This window comes from Xenopus laevis, chromosome 8S, assembly GCF_017654675.1.
Source record: "Xenopus laevis strain J_2021 chromosome 8S, Xenopus_laevis_v10.1, whole genome shotgun sequence".
NCBI lineage: Eukaryota > Metazoa > Chordata > Amphibia > Anura > Pipidae > Xenopus > Xenopus laevis.
In genome coordinates, this window is record NC_054386.1 from 9,264,748 (window position 1) to 9,290,910 (window position 26,163).

Genomic DNA, 26,163 nt, shown 5'->3' on the forward strand with positions numbered 1-26,163 from the left:
TTGTATATATTGACTTTTCCATACCTGTTGACTGTAGCTCAGTGCATACAGTATCATTGTTTCCAGTTTAGATTCATTCGAGGAAGCAAATGTCTAAAATACTCTGTGAGAAACACTGGAAGCAGAAAACAAATAAATGCTTAGAATGCTTTGTAGAACACTGGTCTTGCAGTTCATTTTTTTTTGAGATGTCAGAAACGTTGACATCTCAACATTGACTGGAAAATAAATCAATCATTTTTTTTTGTATTTTGTAACAAATTTATGTTGACCGCAGAGATATTTGCTTATTCCCCCCTAACTTGTGTCGTATTTTCATTATCCACCAACAAACTCAAGGTCATGTATAAATTATTCAGTGAAACATTAATAAATCCAGATCCACTTATCCTGCAGGTGATTACCATGCTTTTTATCTTGGAATTAAAAGAAATAGACTTGCTTTCCATTGCATTAATTATACTTCATGCTAAATTGTGCTAATCATAGTCAGGACCTCTGGACGTTTTGCATTATTATTATTAGTGTGTTAATTTACAAAACGACTACATATTGTACAGCACTGTGCAAAGGTTAAATGACAACTGACATACAGACAAACCTATACAAAAGTGCCTTGTTCTTAAGTGCTTACTGTCTTATGAAGCCAAAATTTACATGGTGTACATTTCGTGTTTCTCTTTAAAAATCTAATTTGACTACCCTGACTACCCTGTTAAGGGATGACTGAGCTATAAGGATGTTCCTATATCACACCAATAACAAACTAGATTCATTCCTGCTGCTTTTCTTTATTAGCATTGCTATTTATCTAAATGTCCCATCCCCTTACTATCAAGCTCCTCTTCATGTAACATTGTCTCATGGATGAAAAGACAATTCTTTGTAAAATTCTCAGAATAAAAATGCTTTTTACACCCAATTCATTTCTGATTTGAAGATAATTGTCCCTTTTCATAGCTTTGGTGAAATATTAAGGGGCCGATTCACTTACGTCGAGTGAAGGATTCAAAGGTAAAAAACTTTTTTTTTTTTTTTTGGGCTACTACGACCATCGAATGGGCTACTTCGATTCGTAGTAAAAATCGTTCGACTATTCGATAGTCGAAGTACTGTCTCTTTAAAAAAACTTCGACCCCCTAGTTCGCCATCTAAAAGCTACCGAAGTCAATGTTAGCCTATGGGGAAGGTCCCCATAGGCTTGCCTAGCTTTTTTTGATCGAAGGATATTCCTTCGATCGTTGGATTAAAATCCTTCGAATCGTTCGATTCTAATGATTTTATCGTTCGATCGAAGGAATTATCCTTCGATCGTTCGATCGAACTATCTGCGCTAAATCCTAGTCGAATATCGAGGGTTAATTAACCCTCGATATTCGACCCTTAGTGAATCGGCCCCTAAGACTCCTGCACCTGCTTGTATAAGCAATAAGTGAACTGTTACTCTCCTGTTAGCTGCCACATAACATAAGATCTGGAGCAAGCAGGTAATCTTTTAAAACTGAATAAGAGGCTGGCTGATCGCTAATCAACTAATCTACCAGTGTAACCATACAGCTTGTACTCACTCCATGATTGCTCAGAAATCATTCAGTACATCTCAAACCTAAGTCTAAAAAGCCAAAGACAGTTAGGGGTGATATATCAAGGTTCAAATTAAAATTTTTGCCACAATTCAAATTTTTTTGCACAAAAGCTCACAATTCTAATTATATTTTCACAAACTCGAATGTCTGGTATTTATTAAGCAAAAAAAATGTAAGAAATCTCAGCATCTACTGTAAAGGCTGGTGAGTTCATGTAGAAGTCAATGGACGTTATCCTGGGCTAAATTCAAGCGACTTTTTAATTTGAGTTTTCAAGTTTGTAAACTCACAAATTCAAGGTTTTTAAGCCTATATTCTTAAAGAATTTGAGGTATTTGAGTTTTTTTCAGGATTATATTCCACGTTTGTTACATTAGGTTTTTTTCCTAAATAAGCAAGCATTTAAGTTTTTTAAATTGTGAGTTTATTCAAAGTAGAAAAAACCTCACATATTTGATTTCTTGATCAATAAATCCATTACTGTATGTGTCAGATTTTCTTATGTAAAGTACCAGTATCATATTTTGAGTTTAGCACGTACAGAAAACACATTGTTTTGCCAGCATATCTAAGGCTGCTTGGTTTAAACTTTAATGCATTCGGAGTTTGCACATTGTAGCAGAATACGGAAGAGCATAAATTAACAGTAATGTTTTTATGACATTTTTTATCTTTAAACACCTTTGAACAAGCCTTACTGGAATATTTTTGCTACCTTTAGTTTTTTTCTTTTTAATGCTCAATACATATTAATACATTATTAAGGGGCACATTTACTTAGCTCGAGTGAAGGATTAGAATAAAAAATACTTCGACCATCGAATTGGCCACTTCGACCTTGACTTCGAATCGAACGTTTCGGACTAAAAATCGTTCGAGTATTCGACCATTCAATAGTCAAAAAGTACTGTCTCTTTAAAAAAAACTTCGACCACCTACTTCACCACCTAAAACCTACCGAGCACCAATGTTATCCTATGGGGAAGGTCCCCATTGGCTTTCCTAGCTTTTTTTGATCGAAGGAAAATCGTTCGATCGATGGATTAAAATTCATCGATGGGTATCTTTTTTCAACCTAACTTACTATGTCACTATGTATATCATCACCATGGCACTACATCACATAGTATTATGTTGTAGTAGGCACCACCTGTGCTTCCTTATATCTTATTTACCCTTCTAGTCTGCTGATTACCACTGGCATTAAGATACTTGCATTTATAGTATATATTATAATTTGTTTGCCCAGTAAACAAAAATACAACACAGATCAAAAAAGTGGACTAGAAATATAGAATCTATGACACAAACACTATGTTCTTTTTATGCAGGACCTGTATATTCTACACTCTAGCTTTATTTTATAAAATCTATGACATGCATTTGTAAACCTGGCACAAGTGCCAGGACCAGTGACACCTAGGTAGGGTAGTTTGCCATATTTTTTTTTTTTAAAAATGAAGGCATCTATATACAGTACGTCCTTCATACTGCAAGTTTGCCTTTTTCCCGTATTGCAATATTTTACAAGTGTTTTTCTTTGTAAAGGGAAAGTGTTACACTCAACTTCAAAACCAGTACTTGGATGTGCTGGAGGCAAATATCTTTGTGATACAAGCATCTGTGCAAAGTAGCACTTTCATTTCCTGTTAAAAAAATGTCTCACTATACCAGAAAAACAAGACAAGATATATTACATATTAAAATGAAAACTGTTGCATAATTTTTTTTCCAGAGAATAACATAAGTACTCAAATCAACCAAAGAACCTAATAGATTACAATGAAGAAGCGACACATATAGCTAAAACATAGTAGTTTTTTGATCCCAGTTCTCCTTTTCAACATTTTTATTGAGTTTTCCAAAAACAAGCAAGATTTACTTATCACAGCGCAAATTGAGTGTGATTAAGCTATTTAACTGCATGCATACATCATGCTGTTTACAACACAAAGGCATAATAAAATTGTGAAAACATAAAAAAAATAAATGACTTATATTAGTGTAATGAGTCCCTTGACCCATACAATAAAGTTTAGTAACTAGATCTACTGTATAAGCTAACAAAAGCAACATACAACTAAAACAAATCTAAACCTTGCATGGTGGAGTTATAATAACACTAAATATCATGTAGATACCGAGTGATCCCAGTTCTCAGCTATAAACACATATGTTAGCAGGGATAGGGGAACTAGGGGTAGGCAGAAAAGACACATGTCTAGGGTGCAATGACTGAGGGGTGCTGGGCAGGTACCTCTTGAAAAGCCTTCTGCTCACCCCTAGTGCAGTATTTCTTGCTGCCGCTGGCAACTCCGTTTGCTGCCCTGGAGCTCGTACACAGGTGGGTGAAGTGGCCAGCCAGGTTGTCTAGGGAGCCTGGTCAGCTTGGCGTGCTCCTGCCTCATAAAAATATCTTTTAAACAAAACCATACTGCTTTCCTAAAGAAAAGCTGTATGTGGGGCAATTGGATTTTCATTGGAGGATAACAATAGTTTTTAGGGACAGGAGAGAAATTACTTTTTCCCTCAAACTGCACACAAAATGCATTCCTTAATAGTCCATATTCTGTACCAAGTGCCGGAGGCTTATTTTTATGACCCACTGAGAAGAAGAAGAAGAACTGTTGTGCTGTAAAAGAAGAGAAACACACTGCATGGCAAATATATTTGGAATCACTTTTGGTCACAGAGCTTTAGGACTGCACAGAGTATTTTCGATAGCCTGAGCCTTGCTGATTTGGTATATAATTTTGTAAACTCATAGGGCCCAGACACACATGTGGTTTTACCGCGCAGAAACGTGGCGCAATTTTTAAAACAGCCGCCCGTTGCATAAATACACTAAGCAGTTTCAAGCTTAGGCAATGGCACACTAGGTTAGCGTATTTACTCACCAGTAGGCTTTTTTAAAATGCCGCGCTGAAAACCGAATGTGTCCATGCCCTTAGTGATGTCTACCATTGCAACACTACACATCAAAGACAAATAGTAACTCAGTCTTGGACATGAACTGTTCATTGAGAAATGTACAATCCCTAGAGAATACAAAGAAAGAAGAATCTATGCAGCTATCTCTTACAATCTGTGGGCATTTGTCCAAATATAAACTATGTGCAAGAGCACTGTGTGGGGTAGGATTTTTTGAGTGGCCACCCTTCCTCCATTAATCTAGCCATTTTCTAGGCAGCAATTGCTTTTCTTCTCTTTCAAGTACAGATAATTTAAGTTAGTCAGTTGTTAACATAAATTGCTCAAATAATTGTTGGAGGAAAATAAATCACCTTTACTCGCTCACCCATGCTGAAATGACAAAAAAGGTCCATCAAAGTATATAAACAATGGTTGTCAGTTGCCTTATTAGGCTGCCTGCTTCTGGTGAATTTACTTCCTTTTTGTGTATTTTGTATGTCTGCGTAATGTTGCACTTACTTAAGACAAGTGGCTGCATAATACTGTCAAAATTGTACAAAAAAATAAGAAAACAGTGATTTGCTATACGACATACACATTTATAGTCTAGTTTTATTATTTAAAGAAACATACTGTATTTGGAGCAGACAGAATAATGAAGCAAACTTTTGTTTACAAAGGAAAATCCTGCACATATTTATATCAGCTAAAAGCACCACGTTTTTATGGCACAATGGAGTCCTATTGTTAATACTGTCACAGTGACTGCTTAATACTCTAAAAATTATGTACATAATTCCATTGAACATATTAAAAGAAATGTATCCTATCCTGACAACTGCAAGAAACATTTTAAAGAAGCATATGCAGGGAAAAAATAATTACCTTGGAGTTACAACCTCTACACAAGTTTATAAATGTCCTGCAAATATGTTTTGAAATGAAGTGCATGTTACAACTCAACTTGTTGTCAACAGTAATCACAAGGCCTAGCATTAAATGAGAGAGTGGAGCTAGCATGAAAAATAAATGCATCTATAAAGTTCTGGAGGGCACCAATTAGGATTAATTTAAATAACAATATACTAAACGTGGAACATTCCCTAGAGCAGTGATCCCAAACCAATGGCTCACCAACCCTTTGGATGTTGCTCCCAGTAGCCTCAAAGGCAAGTTTTGGTTGCATAAAAACCAGGTGAAGTGCTAAACAGAGCATACTGTAGGCTGCCAGTCCACATAGGGGCTACCAATTATTTTGCACCACCAGCAAATATTTTTCATGCTTGTGTTGCTCCCCAACTCCTTTTACACCTGATTGTAGCTCCAGGGTAAAGAAAGTTGGGGACCCTTGCCCTACATTTAGGAAAATGGAAATAACATGGCTCAACTGTGACGCTGCCTATAAAAGGCACTCCAAGCAAAACTTCAGTGGTTGGGTAAGGAGGGCATTAACCAAGATGCAACAGAGGCCAATGGTAACGACTATAGTCCATTTGCAGTGGCAAGAAGAAAACCATTACTGGAATAATCATATCAGGTTTGCCAAAAGCAAGTTGGGAGACACTGGATAAAGATTCACTGGCATGTTAAGACCCAAATGTCCCTTTTTGTCCTTAGCACAAACACAATGGGGCAAATTCACTAAAGGGCGAAGTGGCCGACTCTAGCGACAATTCGCTTTTTGCTCTGGCAAATAGTCCCTACTCTGCAAATTCACTAAGATGTGAATTTTACTGAACTTTACCTCTTTCACCAGAGTTTACTTGGACACCTCAGACCAGGCGAAATAATAAAACAAAGCTACATCTTCCTCAATCTTAGTCAGTGACATCATATCCTGTATGCCAGAAATTCATTAAAGTTCTTAAAAAAGGTTGGCGACTTATTTTTTTAAAGCGGGATTGCCTTCAAAAATTCAAACTATTAAAGATTTTTGTGTTGACTTTTTTTTCCAGACATTTGAGGGGCATGGCACATTTGTTTTAGGGTGTAGGGTATTAGAGGCATTAGAGGATCTCTTCTGTCTTTATTATGGTTCCTTGGACATTTGTACTAAAAACGGGCCACTTCAAGCATGTGCACCAACATGTCTAATAAAGACGTCCATGCAACTTTTATGAACCTGCCTTATTCAAATTGACCTAACGTAAGAGTATTAACAATGTTTCATTAGGCAGAAATGAACACTAGCGAAACTTCACTATGAAATTCTCGCACTGCTGAAGTAATGCTGCGTCAGCTTTCGGCTACTGTGACGCAACTTTGCACCTTATTGAATTAGCCTAGTAGTAATGAATTTGAGCGTGGCGAAGTCTCTGGAAGTCTGGCGAAGCGGTCATTGGCGGAAATTTGCCCTTTAGTGAATTTGCCCCAATGTGTGGCTGAAAGCCTATATTGCACATCAGCAGTGGCATTACTGCAGCCAAAGGGGGGGCCTGGGTCTGTATGGGGGACCACGGTTGACGCGTGATGCACATGAAATCGCAGGTCAGCTGCATTTTTTTTTCTTACATGTTATGAGTGACCTGTCATTTTTTTGAGCACCACAGGTGAACCACAATTTTGGCGCAGTGGACCAAGGCCCCAAAGTTATGCACCCCCCTATGAAATACCCTTTGTTAAAGCATGGTGGTGGCAGTATCATGATGATTTTCATTGGAAAGGACTAAGAAACCTTCAAAGTGTTAAGTATGTTGTGAACATCACATGAAAAAATCTAATTAAATCTATTTAATTCCAGATATCTATTTGTTGACTTTTATTAAGCCATCTCATATAGGCAAAAAAAAAAGTGAAATATTTCACCTTGTTTCACCATAAAAAAACCCACTAGACTCTAATGTATAATAAAAAAAAATTGTTGCATGGTTTGAAAAAAGTTGTGTGACAAACGCCCCCATTGACTTCAGTGCATTTGGTGATTTTATTGCAGATTTGCAAAACAGGTCAGGTTTGCCTGTCCATATAGTCAATGAGTTATCCAGTTAGCTACCAAACCTGTTGTCTTGTATGCCTTTAGAGGCCTTTTTTACTAAACACCAAAACCTTATGTGGGTATGGTTCTGGCACTGAAGAGTGCAATAGCATGTTTATATTTATTTTTTTTGTGCTGCAGTTGTTTTTTTTTTCCATGAAAATTTCAGAACTAAAAATTAGGTGCTCTTGAGCGCCTCTGTACATTTCCTACAAGAAAGAAGGCTGTCCACTAATAATTTAGCCCTATGCAAAAACAAAAAAACATACACACGCATGATACACTAACAGCATATGCATGTATACATTTCTTAGTAAAAATTCAGTGTACTGGATTTAAGTGACTGATCATAGGAGCTACTGGGAAAAGTAGTCTGGGGTGCATTTGTATTAATCAAATACAAGAGACGCTGGATAAGGATTTATTACAGCTGCTATTGTTGGAAAAACCCAGTGAATTGTAACATGGAGTTCAAATTATTCTACCCAAAGGTGCAAATTCTCAATGTTTCAATGCTTCTACAGTTTGCCAACTTGAACCAGCCTGGTGCCAATGTCAATAACAGGAAAAGAGGTAACAGAGGTAGGCAGGCCATTGTTTTTCCATCAAGAACTTTATTTTCTAATGATCACCTCCAGTATGAACTTTTTTTTATTGACTCATGATGCCAAAGGTTCTAATTTTTTACAAATGTATTTTATCATTCCTTGTTAGGAACTGTACTGTTATTTGCACTTTGAATTAATTGCTTAGTTCATGATACCATGTACATGAATTAGACTGTCTAATGATTTACAATTTCATTTAATTATAAATGCACAGTATAATATAATTATGGCCTGGTTCGATGCTCAAAAGGAGAGACAAAAAGCGGAGTATATAGCGTCTCACAATCTTAAATTGACCTGTGTTAAACAATGTGTCTTCCTGCTTCAAGCGATCAACTATGGAACTTAAATAAGTTGTTGTGTTCTTATTGTGATCAATCCAATCATTTCTTCTGTGATTATTAAAGCAAAATTAATTAAAGTGCAATTCTTAACAATTCATGGTGACTCAAATCTTTAAAGTGCATAGTGCTAAGTTGTGAACATGGGAATGTACTTGAGCCTGCGGCTTGGACTAATTAAAGAGACATCATAAAAAGTAACTTTTATTTCATATACTAAAATTCATTGATTGAAAGGGAATTAATAATTACAACCACTAAAAACAATTAAAAGTGAAGGGTGGAAATCCGATCTGGAATTTGTATAAGCAGGGGTAACAGTGTAATTGTTTCCTTAGACTGTTCCCATATCGATCTTACATCACCCGTTTCCCTATACTGGCTGAATAGTAGTCAGGGAGTACATTAAGGATAAGTTAGGCTTTTTCCGGCGAAACGTGCGTCAGGCACCGTAGCTTTGCCGCTAGCTTAGCGGTTACAAAACTGGGAACCATAGGAACTTAATTTAAGCTCGCAGTGGGTCAGAGGTTCAGAGGGGGAGGAACGGGAGATACTATTTCATGGTGGGGAATCGATCACTAGTGTGTCACGTTCAGCGGATCTGTCAGTATAAGGTGTTGCCTTTGCAGTGTCTAGGGAATAGGCCAATACGCTTTAGGTGCCTCTGAGAGGACACAGTGTTAGTTAAATTCTGCGCACACCATACTGTACAGTGGCTGTTCAGTCCCCCCTCCGAACAGAAGGATTAGGGGATATTACGCTTGAGGACTCAAGGGTACCCCCCACAACCCCCAATCCACGCTCACCTCATAACCAGTCTCTTCGGAGATCACTGCTTTAGTGCTAACTTATCCTTAATGTACTCCCTGACTACTATTCAGCCAGTATAGGGAAACGGGTGATGTAAGATCGATATGGGAACAGTCTAAGGAAACAATTACACTGTTACCCCTGCTTATACAAATTCCAGATCGGATTTCCACCCTTCACTTTTAATTGTTTTTAGTGGTTGTAATTATTAATTCCCTTTCAATCAATGAATTTTAGTATATGAAATAAAAGTTATTTTTTATGATGTCTCTTTAATTAGTCCAAGCCGCAGGCTCAAGTACATTCCCATGTTCACAACTTAGCACTATGCACTTTAAAGATTTGAGTCACCATGAATTGTTAAGAATTGCACTTTAATTAATTTTGCTTTAATAATCACAGAAGAAATGATTGGATTGATCACAATAAGAACACAACAACTTATTTAAGTTCCATAGTTGATCGCTTGAAGCAGGAAGACACATTGTTTAACACAGGTCAATTTAAGATTGTGCGACGCTATATACTCCGCTTTTTGTCTCTCCTTTTGAGCATCGAACCAGGTTTTATATAGGAGTGGTCAGCACATCTATGCCGAGTTGCTCCTAACTCTCGGTCAAGGGGTAACCCTAAGGAAAAACAATTGGTTAGAAGGTGCGGCTACCATCTATATTGTTGTCATTAATATAATTATGACATGTGTTATTATGTTATGTATGACTGAATACGGGCTAATGTTTCCAAAAAATGACAAATGATGATTGTTATGGAGCATTTAATGATTAAAACTTTATTACAGGTATGGGACCTGTTATCCAGAATGCTCGGGACCTGGGGTTTTCCGGATAACGGATCTTTCCGTAATTTGGGTCTTCATGCCTTAAGTCTACTAGAAATTCATTTAAACATTAAATAAATCCAATAGGCTGGTTTTGCTTCCATTAAGGATTAATTATATCTTAGTTGGGATCAAGTACAAGCTACTGTTTTATTATTACAGAGAAAAAGGAAATCATTTTTAAAAATTTGGATTATTTGGATAAAATGGAGTCTATGGGAGACAGCTATTCCGTAATTCAGAGCTTTCTGGATATCGGTTTCCGGATAAGGGATCCTATACCTGTATTAAGAAATAATTTAAAGAGTCAATTATTTGTTCCAAATGCACTCCATGGAAGATAGTCTTTGCATAATTCTGTGTGTCAGGTTTCCAGATAAGATATCCCGCACCTGTAATACTGCAAAGGTTAACATATGGGGTATAGCATGTTCTGTTCTTCTGGTTTAGGATGTGATTTGAAATTACCTTACTATACTGGGTCCCACCTTTATAGATTATTTCCACACAAGCAAGTGAGGCATGTATACTTTCCTACACCTTGCTCAGCTTGGCCAACATCAATGGGTCATTAAGTTCCAAGGCAGAGAACTATTTATTGGGGTATTTTTTTTAAGTTACAACATGCTGTTTCATATAGAATCCAAGTCTTCCTGTTAAGGAAACATTCATGAAACAAAGTATTATTACTATCAAGTATTTAAAAGGCACCAACATATTCGGCAGGGTTGTACAATGGAAGGAAGTAAACATCAAACATAAGAATTACGTACATATACTGAATGAAACAGGAAGTAAAGAAGGCCCTAAGAGCTTACAATCTAAACTGCAGACAAGCATTCTTAATAAGCAAGCTGAAAATAATATTTTCCTGTGAATGATTTAAGAGCTGTTCAGTAAAACAGATCCGCTGCATGGGTTTCTAGGATTTCAAAGAACTGAAAGGCTTGACATAACAATCAAGTACGGAACCCTCTTGTGTCTAGGAACGTATGACAGCTAAATCTCCCCTGCTGATAATCTGTCACGGTAATACCACAGATGATCCTTGCTATCCCCAAGGTAATTAACCAAAATATAATTAAATGTAGATTTGAGTGACCTTAATAATTAAGCACATTTCCAGGAAAGGACTGATTGAATATTCACATTTTTTTTTTCATGATATGTTTATCGGTTCAATGTTTATAGGGGGAATGGCTTAAACTTTCCACTTCATTTTCTGTTGGTCTGTTGGATACAAGGAGCAAGTGCTTTATCCTTAGAACCAACGTGTGGCACATTTTCCATGTTCTGCATTGTTTAAGCAGAAGGGGGAGCTCAACGGACTACAAATAGAAATTATATTACCAAAAATGCATCTTTTGTGCATGTAAAAACAGACTTTCGCTGTATTTATTAGATATCTATAAAAGAATATGTATATAAAAAGATGACATTTTAAAATATTTTCCTTAGGCACATACATTTACACAAACCTGCAAACTGTTCAGCCTGGGCATACTAACAGTGGATCACATGTTTTTATGCAGCTGGGCCAGTCTGTGTCTAGATTTCTTATGCCAAGGTGCAAATATTGTTATTTCCAGGCTTGTACCCCAAGTCTTATTCACATCTCCCCAGGTCTCAGTAACCATATGAAATGTAATTTGAAATGTTTTTTTTTTTCTTGCCCTAATGTGCATCTTCCAATGTATGTTGGGTAATGTAGTTTTGTATAACAATTTGCTGACTTCCAAGTTTAATGTAAGACTACAATACCCAGCATGCCATAGGACTGACTTGTATAGTGAAGTCGGGAGTTACCAGATTTTGGGCTCTGTACCCCAGTCTGCTGTCACTCTTAAAGTATGATATAGAGAGGGATATTCTGAGAAAATTTGCAATTTGTTTTCATTTTTTATTATTAAAGGTTTTTGAGTTATTAAGCTTTTTATCCAGCAGATCTTCAATTAGCATTTAAACCATTCTGGTAACTAGGGTCCAAATTACCATGCATTTTAAAGAATAAGAGATTGGAATATTAATAGGAGAGGACCTGAATAGAAGGATCAGTAACAGTAACAATACATGTGAAGCCTTACAGAGCATTTGTTTTTTAGAAGGGAGTCAGCGATGCCCATTCGAAAGCTGCAAAGAGTAAGAAGAAAAAGCAAATAACTATAAAACTGTAAAATATAAATAAGGAAAACCAATTAAAAAGCTGCTTAGAATAGGCCGTTCTATAATATAAGTTACCTTAAAGGCAGTGTCGGACTGGGATACCAGTGGCCTACCAGAAAACCTTAGACCATGGGCCCAGTGGAAAACCTTAGACTGTGGGCCCACATTCCAAATAGTGTTGCTACCCAGCCGGTATTTTACCGGCCTAGCCGGTAAAACACCTGCCAAGGCCGGGGCCAGTATTAGAAATTTACCGGCAATGTAGCTCCCGGTAAATTTGCAATATCCTTAAAAAGACCCCTCGGCCTGCCCCCAATCCCCTGTAAAAACTTAGCTTTTGTGACTTTGTCCCCGTCTTGAAATGTCGGTGATGTGGACAAGCCCCTTTTTCGGCATGGTACCGCCCCCTTTGATGTCACGCCCACCCCTTTTTGTTCCCGCCCCCCACCAGGCCGGTAAAACATTTCGGAAAAGGTGGCAACCCTAATTCCAAAGTGTTATTCCTCCTCTCCTCTTTATTCTCCTAGTCTTAAATATCTACTTACTATACTTTATTCTTCCATTATTAAGCCTCTTTTTTACCATAAAGAAATAGGGAATGATCACAAAATAGGCCAAATGTTTAGAAGCAAGAGGGGCCCACTGACACCTGGGCCCACCGGGAGTTTTCCTTGTATCCCGGTGGGCCAGTCCGACACTGCTTAAAGGTGAACCACCCCTATAAGCATTCTTGCATTTTCCGGTGACTTTCCTCAATTTCAGACAATTTTGGGGCAAGAATCTGCTGGCCACCAAATTGTCTAGAGGTTGACCTGGTTTACCAATATTTATAGAAATTGTATATGTATTAGGGTCTTATATTACCTCCTGGGCCCCTCTCTGTAGTTACGCCCCTGGCGACAGGCGAATCTGTCCCATTTTGCTTCATGGAAAAATATGCGTATTTTTACATATATTCATTTATTTTTTTAGACTTTTTTCCACAGCACATGTGTTATTTTTGGGCTACTTTTGAAGTGCCTCATGGCTAGCTTTAGGGTAGGGACACACTGGGCGATTTGGGGAGATTTAGTCGCCTGGCGACTAATCGCAGCGACTTTTCTCCCCGAATGCCTCCCCTCACTCTGCGCCTGGATAAAATGAAAAGTCGCCGGCGCTAATCACACACGGCGATTCGTTTTCCGAAATCGCCCGAAGTTGCCTCACGAGGAAACTTCGGAAAACGAATTGCCGCGTGTGATTAGCGCAGGCGATTTTTCATTTTAGCCAGGCGCAGAGCGAGGGGAGGCATTCGGGGAAGATTGGTCGTGGAAAGTCGCGGCGATTAGTCGCCGGGCGACTAAATCTCCCCAAATCGCCCAGTGTGTCCCTACCCTTAGGCTGGTTTTGTAGCTGACTTTGGCTGGTTTTGAAAATGAGACCTGGCAACCCTGAAGCCCGGCATTATCTCTCTATGGCACATGTGCTGGGAGCTACTAGCAAAGTCTGTGGTGGTGCCAAAGGGGATGTTTAGAGAACCAATTGGAAACCACTAGAGTTAAGGGCCAAAGAGAACTGATGAAGGAACCCTGTACTTAATGGCTGCCTCCGGGGCCCTGTGAGCAAACACAACAACTGTGTCGATTTGTTCACGTTTCCTGAGACGAGTGGCCATTTTAGAGCGGCAGAACAGGTGCACCTCTCTCCAGAAAATAAACAATGAGGGCTAGCAGCAAGGTCATTACAAAATGTGATCGGCTTATAAACTAGCACCTATGTGAGATAAAGAGTCGGCATCTCTGCAAGACAATGATGCCAGTTAACCCGCTCTTTTTTTCCTCACATAATATCGTATTTGATTTTCTTGTTTTATTAAAGCCTGTGTGTGTTTACATGCTCGGACTCTGTTGTGCAGGGCACTTGAGGGAATACAGCAGGTATACAAGAAAGAGGAAAGAACACGGCTTTGCTACGGACATCTTAGCATTAACCCTGAGAACAGAACAACCTGCGCTGCCTCTCCTTTCCCTCTGGCCCAGCGCCCTCCACCAGAGGCCCTCCCAGAGCGCTTCCCTATGGGCCCCGCCCACGACACGCCCCTCATGAATATCAATACCCGAGCGCCGCTTACTAGTGGTTAACAGAGCTGTCAGTCTTTCACCTACATGTTGGTGGTGATGGGACCAGAGAGTCTCTAGAGCCGATCGAAGGAGTTGGGGCTGGGAGCTGCCCTGACTGACATCCTAGGTATCCGCGCTGCTCCCGTGGACTGCGATCATTTTATCCCGTCAGGACGAAGCGTTGCTGCTCCATGGCTAATCCCCTCCTGCCTTTCTCTGCGTGTTACTAGCAGCGCCGGCCGACGCTCCTACTATTTCCCAGCAATGTTGGATATAAGTAACAATTACGGACACCTCTCCGTGCTGCCTTTCGTGCTGCTAACTTTGTGGGTTCAGGTAAGGCTGGATCTCTAGAATAACCTCACGGCCGGACTAACTGTCTGCAGCCCCTTTTCTCCCATGATCCCCCCCCCCGCTCTACCTGCATGGACTATTCCTTACATTCAGTCACATGGGTGTCCAACCTGCTGATCCTCGGCAATTAGCAGGGCCACATTAGGGTTGTCAGGATATTTAGCCCTAGTAACAATGGGCTTCCTTGCTGCAATTTATTTTTCTATAAATAGTCTAACAATGATTCCTTCTGTTATATGGGGGGATGAGTTTCAGGCTGAGGCCCTCCAGCTGTCAGATGGGGATTATTGGAGATGTAGTAGTGGAACAGCTGCTGGAGGGCCGCCGGTTGGACACATGTCATTGCTTTTTTTTAATTATAAATTCAGATTGTTGCCCGTTTATCTGTGGCCCTGTGTATAGTGAGTATGGAGACACAGTGTGAAGATCAGTCCCTAATGATTGTGCATCCCTGTGCCCCTCCATCTGCAGCAGATCCAACTCATTAGCTGCACCTAATGCTCATTACAAGCTCACCTAGTGGACCTGCCCATGAGCCTGTGTGTATATATGTGTGTATATATATCTGTATATAGGCCCCTGTATATATGTCCCTGTATATTTACAATATGCCCCTGTATGTACATACAATATGCCCCCTGTATATATACAATATGCCCCCTGTATATATGCCCCCTGTATATATACAATATGCCCCCTGTATATATGCCCCCTGTATATATGCCCCCTGTATATATACAATATGCCCCTGTATATATGTCCCTCTATATATACAATATGCCCCCTGTATATATGTCCCTCTATATATACAATATGCCCCCTGTATATATGTCCCTCTATATATACAATATGCTCCCTGTATAGATGTCCCTCTATATATACAATATGCCCCCTGTATAGATGTCCCTCTATATATACAATATGCCCCCTGTATAGATGTCCCTCTATATATATATATATATATATATATATATATATATATATATATATATATATATATATATATATATATATACACAATATGCCCCCTGTATAGATGTCCCTCTATATATACAATATGCCCCTGTATGTACATGCAATATGCCCCTGTATGTACATGCAATATGCCCCTGTATGTACATGCAATATGCCCCTGTATGTACATGCAATATGCCCCTGTATGTACATGCAATATGCCCCTGTATGTACATGCAATATGCCCCTGTATGTGTGTGTGTATATATATATATATATATATATATATATCTATATATATATATATATATATATATATATATATATATATATATATATATATATATATATATATATATATAAAAAAATATACCCCTGTATATATCCCCCAATGCTTGCTGTATATTACCAATCCCTAAGAGTGTTGTGGATCTGGGTGCATATATTTAGGTTACTACAGGCAGCTTGAATGAGTATTATAGCTATATACTTGTACGCTGATGGGCCCTCCAGTTGTCAGGCTGCTGTTCACATCAGGTTATCATAAGCCCCCCCCCCCCTTTTTGCATTCACCAATTCCCAGCATATGGCTTTATCATGCTGCTATGAGTTGTAGTTCAGCAATAGACGGAGGGCCTAGGTTTGGATGCCTGCTCTGCATACCATGCCCTGGTAATGTCAAAATATTCAGCCTCCTCTTCCCAGTACCTGCAGATGATCCTTGTTTCACCTAACACCTACGAAGTGTAGCCAGTTTGCCCGTCCAAGAGCTACATGACTTTATCCCATCATTTCTGGTTTATTTCCCATCTAAATGCATGCGTGTAGTTGCAGTCATATCATACTAAATCCAGTTGCTATATGGTAAGGACTGACACAAACTGGCATTTTTTTTTTTTTTAAATTGTCAGTCTTCATTATTTAAAATAAACTTCATGTGTCCCTTAATTACAGTTTGTGATCCAGTATCTTTTTAAATACAGTTTGACCCTTAAAAAAAAACCGTATATCTATTGTATCTAACCGCTTCAGAGCATCATAACCCCGACCCTTTAAACAGATTTTTACGGAATTACTCCACACTCCAACTTTTTGTTGGTGGTCTACAATCTAGTAGAATGGTATGTTCTCCCCTGTGCTTCTGCATATACTAAGCTGAATTAGACTGGGTAAAGTTTCATGTCCTTCTAATGGCTGCTGCATTAACCTTGTGTGATCAATACGTTTAATGGCCAATTATGATTAATTCATATTTCTTCTGCTCCATGGGGGTTGATAGTATCGTGTCCCCCCTGGCAGGTCCCAAGGCACCGTAGTGATGATGTTGTCTCCCTATTTGATATGTTCTATTTAGGTTTCCCATTCCACTGGTTATTTCGAGCTGCAGCTGATCTCGCTGAAGAATGCCAACGGAGAATTGTTAAATGGGGAATGCTGCGATGACATTAAGAGCGATCAGAACCTGGACTGCGGAAGGGACGAGTGTGATACTTACCTGAAGGTCTGTCTGAAGGAGTTTCAGGCCAAGATCACCCCAACTGGACCATGCAACTATGGCTCCGGATTTACTTCGGTTCTCGGTGGAAATACTATTTATTTGAACAACAAATACAACCACCAGGTTAAGAGTAACCCCAGCGAGAGTGGCAGGATTACTATTCCTTTCCAGTTTGCCTGGACGGTAAGTTGCCTTTTCCTTACCTGTCAAGTATCTTGATGCTAGAAAGACCTGTCGTCATGGTAGAAACATGGCAGTTTGGTTTTTAGAATAACAAGTTCAAAGTGGTTGTATATCAATGAAATGATGCTGCTTGTATTGGCATTTTGGACGTCTTTATTTAAGAGGTTGTAGCTAGTGCTTGTGTAGAACGTTTTTTTGGTACAGGAGCTTTCGATCTGTTTTTCTGTGGCTTTCAGAAGCAGATAAGTGGTTCAGTCCCCTCGAGAAATGCAGTTTTGTGTGTGTGTGTGTATGGGGGTGAGCAGCTGATACTGCAGATGCCTTTTTGTGCAACGTGTGACCCAGCATTTCTGTCGGAATTAATGGCAGCAGTCTCTCGCATTTCTGCTTTAAGCCAATAGATTTTCTGCTCTGAAGGGAATGGAGCTGCATGCAGTTCATCTGAGTTTGCATGGATACTATTCACCTGGGCTGTTTGTTGTAACATTGGTTTCCAGATTAAGCTCTTGCAAAGGGAGCAGTTCAGAAGGCACACACATCGAATCGCTTCTGTATGGTATATTAATATATTCAGCCATCTGCTATCCTCTAAATGACGTGCATTAGAAATTGCATTTCGCCAAGCGTGTGTAGGTCGGGAGCATAGAGTTGTGCTGTACCTTTTTTTGCTTCAAAGCTAAATTGCTGTATACGGATGTCATCTCGTTTAAATGACCCGTATAGGAACAAACAAAAGGAGAATACAATATTTTGTGATTTGCAAATGCAGGCATGGCAGCACACCGTGTTCAAACAGTGTCCTGGAAGCCTTCAAGTAAATATGTCAGATTGAAGGTGAGGAAAGTGCAACAATAGTTGTGAGTCCCTCCAAAAACAGTCAAGATTATCAAAAATATTTTTTTGGACATATTAAAAAAACGACCTAACGCGTTTCATGCCTATAGGGGCACTTACTTATAGGCTCATAGATTGAGGGGTGGCTCTAGCTCCCCTGGTATCACTGTTTGTAGATATTCGTGGCGTGACATGGTTAGACGAGGCAGACATGTTCATTCAGGGCGTGTGATTATCTAGGGACCCGGAATCTGCTATTTCATGGTTACAGGTGGCAGACAGACAGCACGCAGCCCATACTGAGGAAAAAAGAGCTGACTCTGTGTTGGAGACTCCTCCAGGGACTGCATTATCCCCGTAGGGGTGTGTTGAGCAGTTGGCTTCAGGCCATCCTGTGGCTTGGGTGTAGGGGGCTGGGTAGTTAAGGTCATTAACTCATGATGCTCATGCCTTTAGCATATGTTACACCCATAGTCTAAACTGTTGATAGGCACAGGAATTTTCTAAATATTCCTATGTAACTTTTTTTTTTTTTTTTTTTTGTATGTTGTCAACATTGCCTAGATGTTTTCTTTCAGTGGTATACAGAAAACTGTAGTTGATATACTTGTTTATTTGGCAAGGTGGAATTTCTCGGGACCTGGGGTTTTCCAGGGTTACGAATCTCTCCGTAATTTGGATCTTCATACCTTAAGTCTGCTAGAAAATCAAATAAACATTAAATAAACCCAATAGGCTGGTTTTGCTTCCAATAAGGATTAATTCTATCTTGGTTGGGATCAAGTACAAGCTACTGTTTTATTATTACATAGAAAAAGGAAATCATTTGTAATAATTTGGATTAATTGGATAAAATGGAATCTATGGGAGATGGCCGTTCAGTAATTAGGAGCATTCTGGATACCGGTTTTCCGGATAACGGATCCCATACCTCTACTGTAGCTTTGCTGTTTCTATACAATCGATCCCATACCTGTACTATTAAATATAAAACTAAAATTGTTTGCAACTACAAATTTTACAAAAAGCTTAAATGTATAGGAATCCTCAGCGGCGTATTTTTTTTTCCCTTCATAATTGATGGTAACTAAGCTGCATAACTCTGCATTGGCATCAAAGCAATCCTATTTTTAGTGGTTTATGGAAAGACCCCTTTTCCAGCAACCCTCAGGTCCCAAGCAATCTAGATGACGCATCCCATACCTGTATTTGAAACCCCCTGAACAATGTAGGTCTCTATAAAAAGATATTGCATAAAACGGCTAATATGTAAAATTCTGCATCATGTAAAAAACCATTTTCATAATAATATAGTTTTTTAGTTGTATGTGCCATTGGACAACCATAAATAGAAAATTGCCCTTAGGGCTGCCCCCTGGGATCGTAGGATTCACAGTGCACACAAACAAACCATACTTGTTCGGTCACATGAGCCAATTAAGACAGAGTTCTATCTTGCTTCCCCACTTCTTCCTGTTAGAGCTGTAGTATTTCTGGTCAGGTGATCTCTTGAGGCAGCACACAGACCATCACAAAATGGTGGTTCAAGGCAAGACATGTAAAAGGGCAATATTTACTTAAATATAAATACCACTTTGGTAAGCTTCTTTAATAAACTATCTGTTGCTTAAATATTCATTTTGGGGGTAATGTTTTCCTTTAAAGAAAAAAAAAATACTACTGCCTTTTACTGCATGAAAAAATTGTGGGCCTCCCATTTTCCTGTAACTGCCAGTAACCCAATCCGGGTGTGTGTCTGTGGCATGTCAGTAGTACTGGCTCTGTGTGAGATTAAAGTGCATTAAACATGAGGTTTCACCGATGGCTCATGTAACAAATCTTCACCCCCCCCTCCCCAGCAGTGTCTCCTATGTGCCCAGAGCACACACCCCTTCCCCTGACCGAAACAGGTGTACTCTGCTGCAGATCACATGCAATGAGGATCTTTGGTCTCACACTGCTGTACAAAAATGCCACTCACCTAAATTTATCCCTCAAGTGTTGATGAAATGTCTTCATTTCATCTTCCATTGGCTCCTGTTACATTCTGGAAACGGATTTCATCTGCGCAGTAGAGAGCAGAAGTCGTTTGAAGTATCTTTAGCGTTGTTTAAGAATTGATAGGCTTCGTTTATCATGAAGAGCCTTTTGCTGTTTTTGTGTGGAGCTTGCTCTTTCTCTGTGCGTGTCATGCAGCACTTTCCTGAAATATGTAAAGCCAGCAAGATCACAAAGTTGGGGGAATCATCCTGCTAAAATTATTTAAAATGAAGCTACAGAAAACCCTTGTGTGAGCTTGAGATGTAAATGGGGTCTGCCGTCATCTTTATATAAAATTTAGTTTCATATCTAAAAATCAAATCATCTGTATGCGTGACAAACTGTGAATACAGGCAATTAGCCTATTACACTTGGAATCCGTCTAGGATCTGCACTTGCTTGACAATTGCTTACCCAAGCACGGAATTTCGGCTTTTGTTATCCCTTGTGTATACATTGCTTTTTGGAACCATGCCACAATGGAGAAAATGTGCGTAACACAGTTTATATATTGGCCCTATACTTCTCAGTAATCCCGTAAATCGTACTCTCGCTTTACGGAGTACTTTTTTTTTTTTTTTTTTCTCTTTATTTCTTGCCAAGAATTGAATGTGCCCTCATGTGGCCTACTCTTCTGGCATTTCTTTTCATCAGCACAGATAGTCTTTGAGATATTGGTAGCTGCATAAACAATATTGTTGCAGTCATATTTTTGTTGGTTATTTATAGGTTCTCCATGCAACGGGTTATGTCTGCAACTGTGGCTGTTTTATGCACTTCTTTTTTTCTGCAGAAATTAACCATCATTCTGTCACTAGTTCTCACTCGCCACTCTTATCTTGAGATGCACCAAACTGAAGGCCCTGTCTCATGCAGTCAGACCAAGAACTCATGTTCCTGGAGTCACAGCCAGTAGAGTCCTGCAGCAGGTCGGGTACCCGCAAAAAAAGCAGGTACCCTGCGGAATGAGGGTAGGCTTTTTAGATGCGGGTCTCTTCCTGCTGCAGCTTTCCCTCCACTTATCTCCCCCTCCCATCTGACTTCCGGCACAGCTCTCTTACATCACACGGCTCGCTTCTGTCCCTCTCGACTATCTGCCATGGTTGATGATGTCACTTCCGGCTTCGCAGCAACATCACTTCCGGTTTGATGGTGGTCGGCGGGTTGCGGATAAGGTAGTTGCAGGTCCGGGTCGGGTAGTGGTTCAAAGTGGGTAAATATGCGGGTCACGGGTCGGGTTGGGTCCGGGTTTTAGAAATTGGTTCCGCGCAGACAGATCCAGTGAGAGATCAAGAAACTGCAAATCCCTTTTAAGAATAGAGCTTGACAAACCCATACATTTTATTTATATTAACTTGATTATATGTGACATTTGCAGAATGAAGCCAAATATATGTCTGAAATAAATGCTGCCCATTTTTACATGCGGGAGAACCTTATTTTAAAATTTTGTGATGCTCTCCCGGGGGCCAGAACATAACTTGTAGGGTCATCTCTCATTCCTGGCTCTTGAGATATTAAGCCCCAGAATTAAAGAACAACTTTCATATTTTTTTTTTCAAGTGTTCCACTTTCTTGCCATGAGTATATTGTGTAGGTCTCCAGATGGATACTAGTGTTTATTTGATATTGCCTAAACTTGGCAGACCAAATCTTAATTTTAAATATGCCCAACCTTAAGAAGGATCTTCCTATTCTTGGTAGTATGGTAAGAACCGAAGCAGTATGTGCTAGACATGGCAGTCTTTGGAGTAATTGTTTCAACACTCTCCTCTTGCTCATGGTTTCCTTCAAGTAATGTATGAGAGCATGTGCCATCAAGGAGACTTGATGATGATGATGATGATGATGTTCATATTGGAGAAGGGCAAGTAACTTAGGCCTGGTATACCATGTGACCTGCAAATTATTGTGGAGATATCCAACATGGACTGGCCATTCACATGCTCTTTACACAGGGCCCTAAAGCAGAATTGGTTGAGCAGCAACTTCATTGTACAGAAGCTGAGTGATCCAATATCTAAGCATGGCTTCACAAGAAAAGTCAACTGGAGTGACATACTGGGATAAGTAAAGAGGTGCTGTATCTGTTTTGGCTCAAATTTAATAATACAATACCATGGTGATGCTTTAGTGCAGGGATCCCCAACCTTTAGATCCCGTGAGCAACATTCAAAAGTAAAAGGAGTTGGGGAGCAACACTAGCATGAAAAATTTACTTGGGGTGCCAAATAAGTGCTGTTCTTGGCCATATAGTAGCCCCTATATAGATTGTCAACCTACATTGAGGCTCTGTTTGGCAGTACACCTGATTTTTATGCAACTAAAACTTGCCTCAAATTCAAAAATAAGCACTGCTTTGAGGCCACTGGGAGCAACATCTACAGAGTTGGAGAGCAACATGTTGCTCATGAGCTACTGGTTGGGGATCAATGCTTTAGTGTGTACACCTTTGTTAGGTACTTTAAAGTGTACCCTTTCAATATCGATCAACGTATGCTCTTAAATATGTGTTTTCTACACTACACACACTGTTTTCGATCATATTACCTTTGTAATGAACGGTTTACAGCTCACATGAAATGGCACCTCTGATGCAGTGAGGTTGTTGAAAAACAAAAAGGCCTAACCTACAGCTTTTTTGCCTTTCTATTCCCAACCAAGAGGCAATATGGTGCAAATAAAACCTACATATTTATGAATATGGATATCCTCCACAGGTCACAGTTACCAAATCACCCAAAACCATTATTTTGTTCAATATTCTTGCTGAGCTTGGACAGGGCACACGGGCAGATTCGGGGACGGCGACAAATCTCCTCTTCTTCGTGGCGACTAATCTCCCCGAACTGCCTCCCCTGCATTCCCGCTGGCTAGAATGTAAATCGCTGGCGGGATGGCACTCTGGAATGATTTGTTTTCTGAAGTCGCCTCATGAGGAAACTTTGGGCAACTTCGGAAAACAAATCGCTCCGAGTGCCATCCCTAATGCGATTTACATTTTAGCCGGCGGGGAGGCAGTTCGGGGAGATCAGTCGCCCCAAAGAAAAGATTTGACACTGGGGAATTAATCTCCCCGAATCTACCTGTGTGTCCTGACCCTAAATGATGGCAAACTGTTTACATTAAATGTGACTCGTGCAGCCTTTCAGCCAGGATTCAGCCAAATTTTTCCTATGATTTGGTATCCTTACACTAGCCTGACTATGTCCCCTCCCTACGTTTCATTGTACAGTTGCACATGTATACACACTGTTATGGCAGGTGTCAGCCAATTGCACTCTATACTCTTCCAGTTTTTCTAATTTGTACCTGAACACAAAAGGCTGTTTCATTCCCATAGTAACCATATTCTCTCCCAAACATTACATTTGCTCTTACTTCACACTCTGTTCACACCTTAAGCTCCTAGAATTTGTTTAAATTCAGATACGCCACGTGGGGCTTTTGTTTAATGGAAGTGTAAATTCCAGTGGCCAAATGCCTTTCCTATCTGATTCAGTTATTTGGCTGCATGTGTGTCTATAAGTGACTAAATCAGCTGATATGTGACCTTCACCATATACAGCTCCTTACAGCTTCTCCTCCAGTTGGTGGCTACATGATTCCACTTTTTTCCCCAGTTCAACATAAGTTCAATGAGCAGCACTTGTGCAGAACATACTTTTTCATAATTTTTGTCAAATCGCAAAAAAAACCAAATAAATAATATTTCTTGAGTTTGTTTGTAACTTCTTCATGTTTGGTTCTTGAGAGGTCGATAATTAGATGCCCGGTACACAGATAATGCTCTTGCATAATGGAATCCTGTATAAGAAATTCCAGTTTATGGCGAAAACTGTGTTGGCAAAACATAGGGCCTATAAGCATAGTGAGGTCCCTAACACTCTTCCAGGTCATGTTTTACAGAAGCAGATGTAATTTTTATAACTAGTCCCATAGGCTTGTGATAGTAGCCAGGAACTCTTAATTTACTTTCAGGTGTATAATCTCCCGTGTGCAGTAACCCATAGCAATGTGCTATTTTTTTCCTCCTCCGCTACTCATCAAAGGAAATATTATTGCAAAACCAGAGAGAACTTGTTCATAGAGGGGTAGCATCTCCTTTCAAATATACAAGATATAAATATAGTGCAAACATGAAGTTAGGTCCATAAATATTTGGGCAGAGAACTTTTTTTTTTTTTTTTTCTAATTTTGGTTCTGTACATTACCACAATGAATTTTAAATGAAACAACTCGGATGCAGTTGAACTGCAGACTTTCAGCTTTAATTCAATGGGTTGAACAAAAAGATTTCATAAAAATGTGAGGAACTAAAGCCTTTTTTAATCACTTCATTTCAGGGGCTCAAAGTAATTGGACAAATTAAAAAAATGAAAATAAAATGTTCATTTCTAATACTTGGTTGAAAACCCTTTGCTGGCAATGACCACCTGAAGTCTTGAACTCATGGACATCACCAGATTCTGTGTTTCCTCCTTTTTAATGCTCTGCCAGTTCTTTACTGCAGCGGCTTTCACTTGCTGTTTGTGGCCTTTCTGTCCCAAGTTTAGTCTTCAACAAGTGAAATGCAGATCAATTGGGTTCAGATCAGCTGACTGACTTGGCCAGTCAACAATATTCCACTTCTTTGCTTTAATAAACTCCTGGTTTGCTTTGGCTGTATGTTTTGGGTCATTATGAAACACCTCCCAATCAATGTGACTGCATTTAGCTGGATTTGAGCAGACAGTGTCTCTGAAGAGCTCACAATTCATTCTTGTGCTTCTGTCCTGTGTCACATGATGGATAAACACTAGTGTCCCAGTGCCACTGGCAGCCATGCACGCCCAAGCCATCACACTGCCCCCCAAATGTTTTATACACAACTGTGCTATGCTTTGGATCATGAGCTGTTCCACGTCTTCTCCATACTTTTTTCTTGCCATCATTCTGGTAGAGGTTGATCTTTGTTTCATCTGTCCAAAGAATATTTTTCTAGAACTGTGCTGGGTTTTTTTTTTTTTTTAGCAAAGTCCAATGTAGCCTTTCTATTCTTGATGCTTATGAGTGGCTTGTACCTTGCAGTGCACCCTCTGTATATACTTTCATGCAGTCTTCTCTTTATGGTAGACTTGGAGATAGATACTCTACCTCCTGGAGAGTGTTGTTCATTGGTTTGGCTGTTGTGAAGGGGTTTCTCTTCACCATGGAAATGATTCTGAGATCATCCACCACTGTTGTCTTCCATGGACGTCCAGGTCTTTTTGCCTTGCTGAGTTCACCAATGATTTCTTTCTTTCTCAGGATTTACCAAACTGTAGATTTTGCCACTTCTAATATTGTAGCAATTTCTCAGATGGGTTTTTTCTGTTTTTGCAGCTCAAAGATGGCTTGTTTCACCTGCATGGAGAGCTCCTTTGACCACATGTTGTCTGTTCCACATACAAGCACCCCCCCCCCCCCCAAATCAACTGCAGGGCTTTTATCTGCTTCATTGATAATGACATAACGAAGGAATTGCCCCCACCTGCCCATGAAATAGCCTTTGAGTCAATTGTCCAATTACTTTTGAGCCCCTGAAATGAAGCGATTGTGTTATAAATAGGCTTTAGTTCCTCACATTTTTATGCAATGTTTTTGTTCAACCCACTGAATTAAAGCTGAAAGTCTGCAGTTCAACTACATCAGAGTTGTTTCATTTAAAATTCATTGTGGTCATGTACAGATCCAAAATTAGTTGTCCAACTATTTACAGACCTAACTGTATGCTGCAGTACCTTACAGAGATTATACATCATTCTCTGCCCCCGTGGAGCTTAGAGTATAAGGTTCCTGTTTACTATTATACTAATAATTGCATTTTTAAAGGTGATAACATACACATGCTATACCTGCAGAAATCTGGGTCTGTTTGCAGCCTTTAGTTGCCATGACTTTTCTCAGAAACAAAACCTATAAAGGTAACAGACTTTATAGTTTGTAG

General features: G+C 39.5%; 1 protein-coding gene across 3 annotated transcripts in view; it reads left to right on the plus strand.

The window, feature by feature from the left end:
* The first annotated feature begins 14,349 nt into the window (after positions 1-14,349).
* Positions 14,350-26,163, plus strand: part of jag2.S (jagged 2 S homeolog) — an 83,358-nt gene continuing 71,544 nt past the window's right edge. The window contains exons 1-2 of one of the 3 annotated variants that reach the window (XM_018232298.2): positions 14,350-14,668; positions 16,995-17,321. In XM_018232298.2, the coding sequence (XP_018087787.1) occupies positions 14,597-14,668; positions 16,995-17,321 (399 nt within the window). In that variant the 5' untranslated portion in view covers positions 14,350-14,596. Of the gene's footprint in view, positions 14,669-16,994; positions 17,322-26,163 lie in introns of those variants that run through there. The other 2 variants (XM_018232299.2, XM_041574735.1) reach the window with 2 other exon arrangements.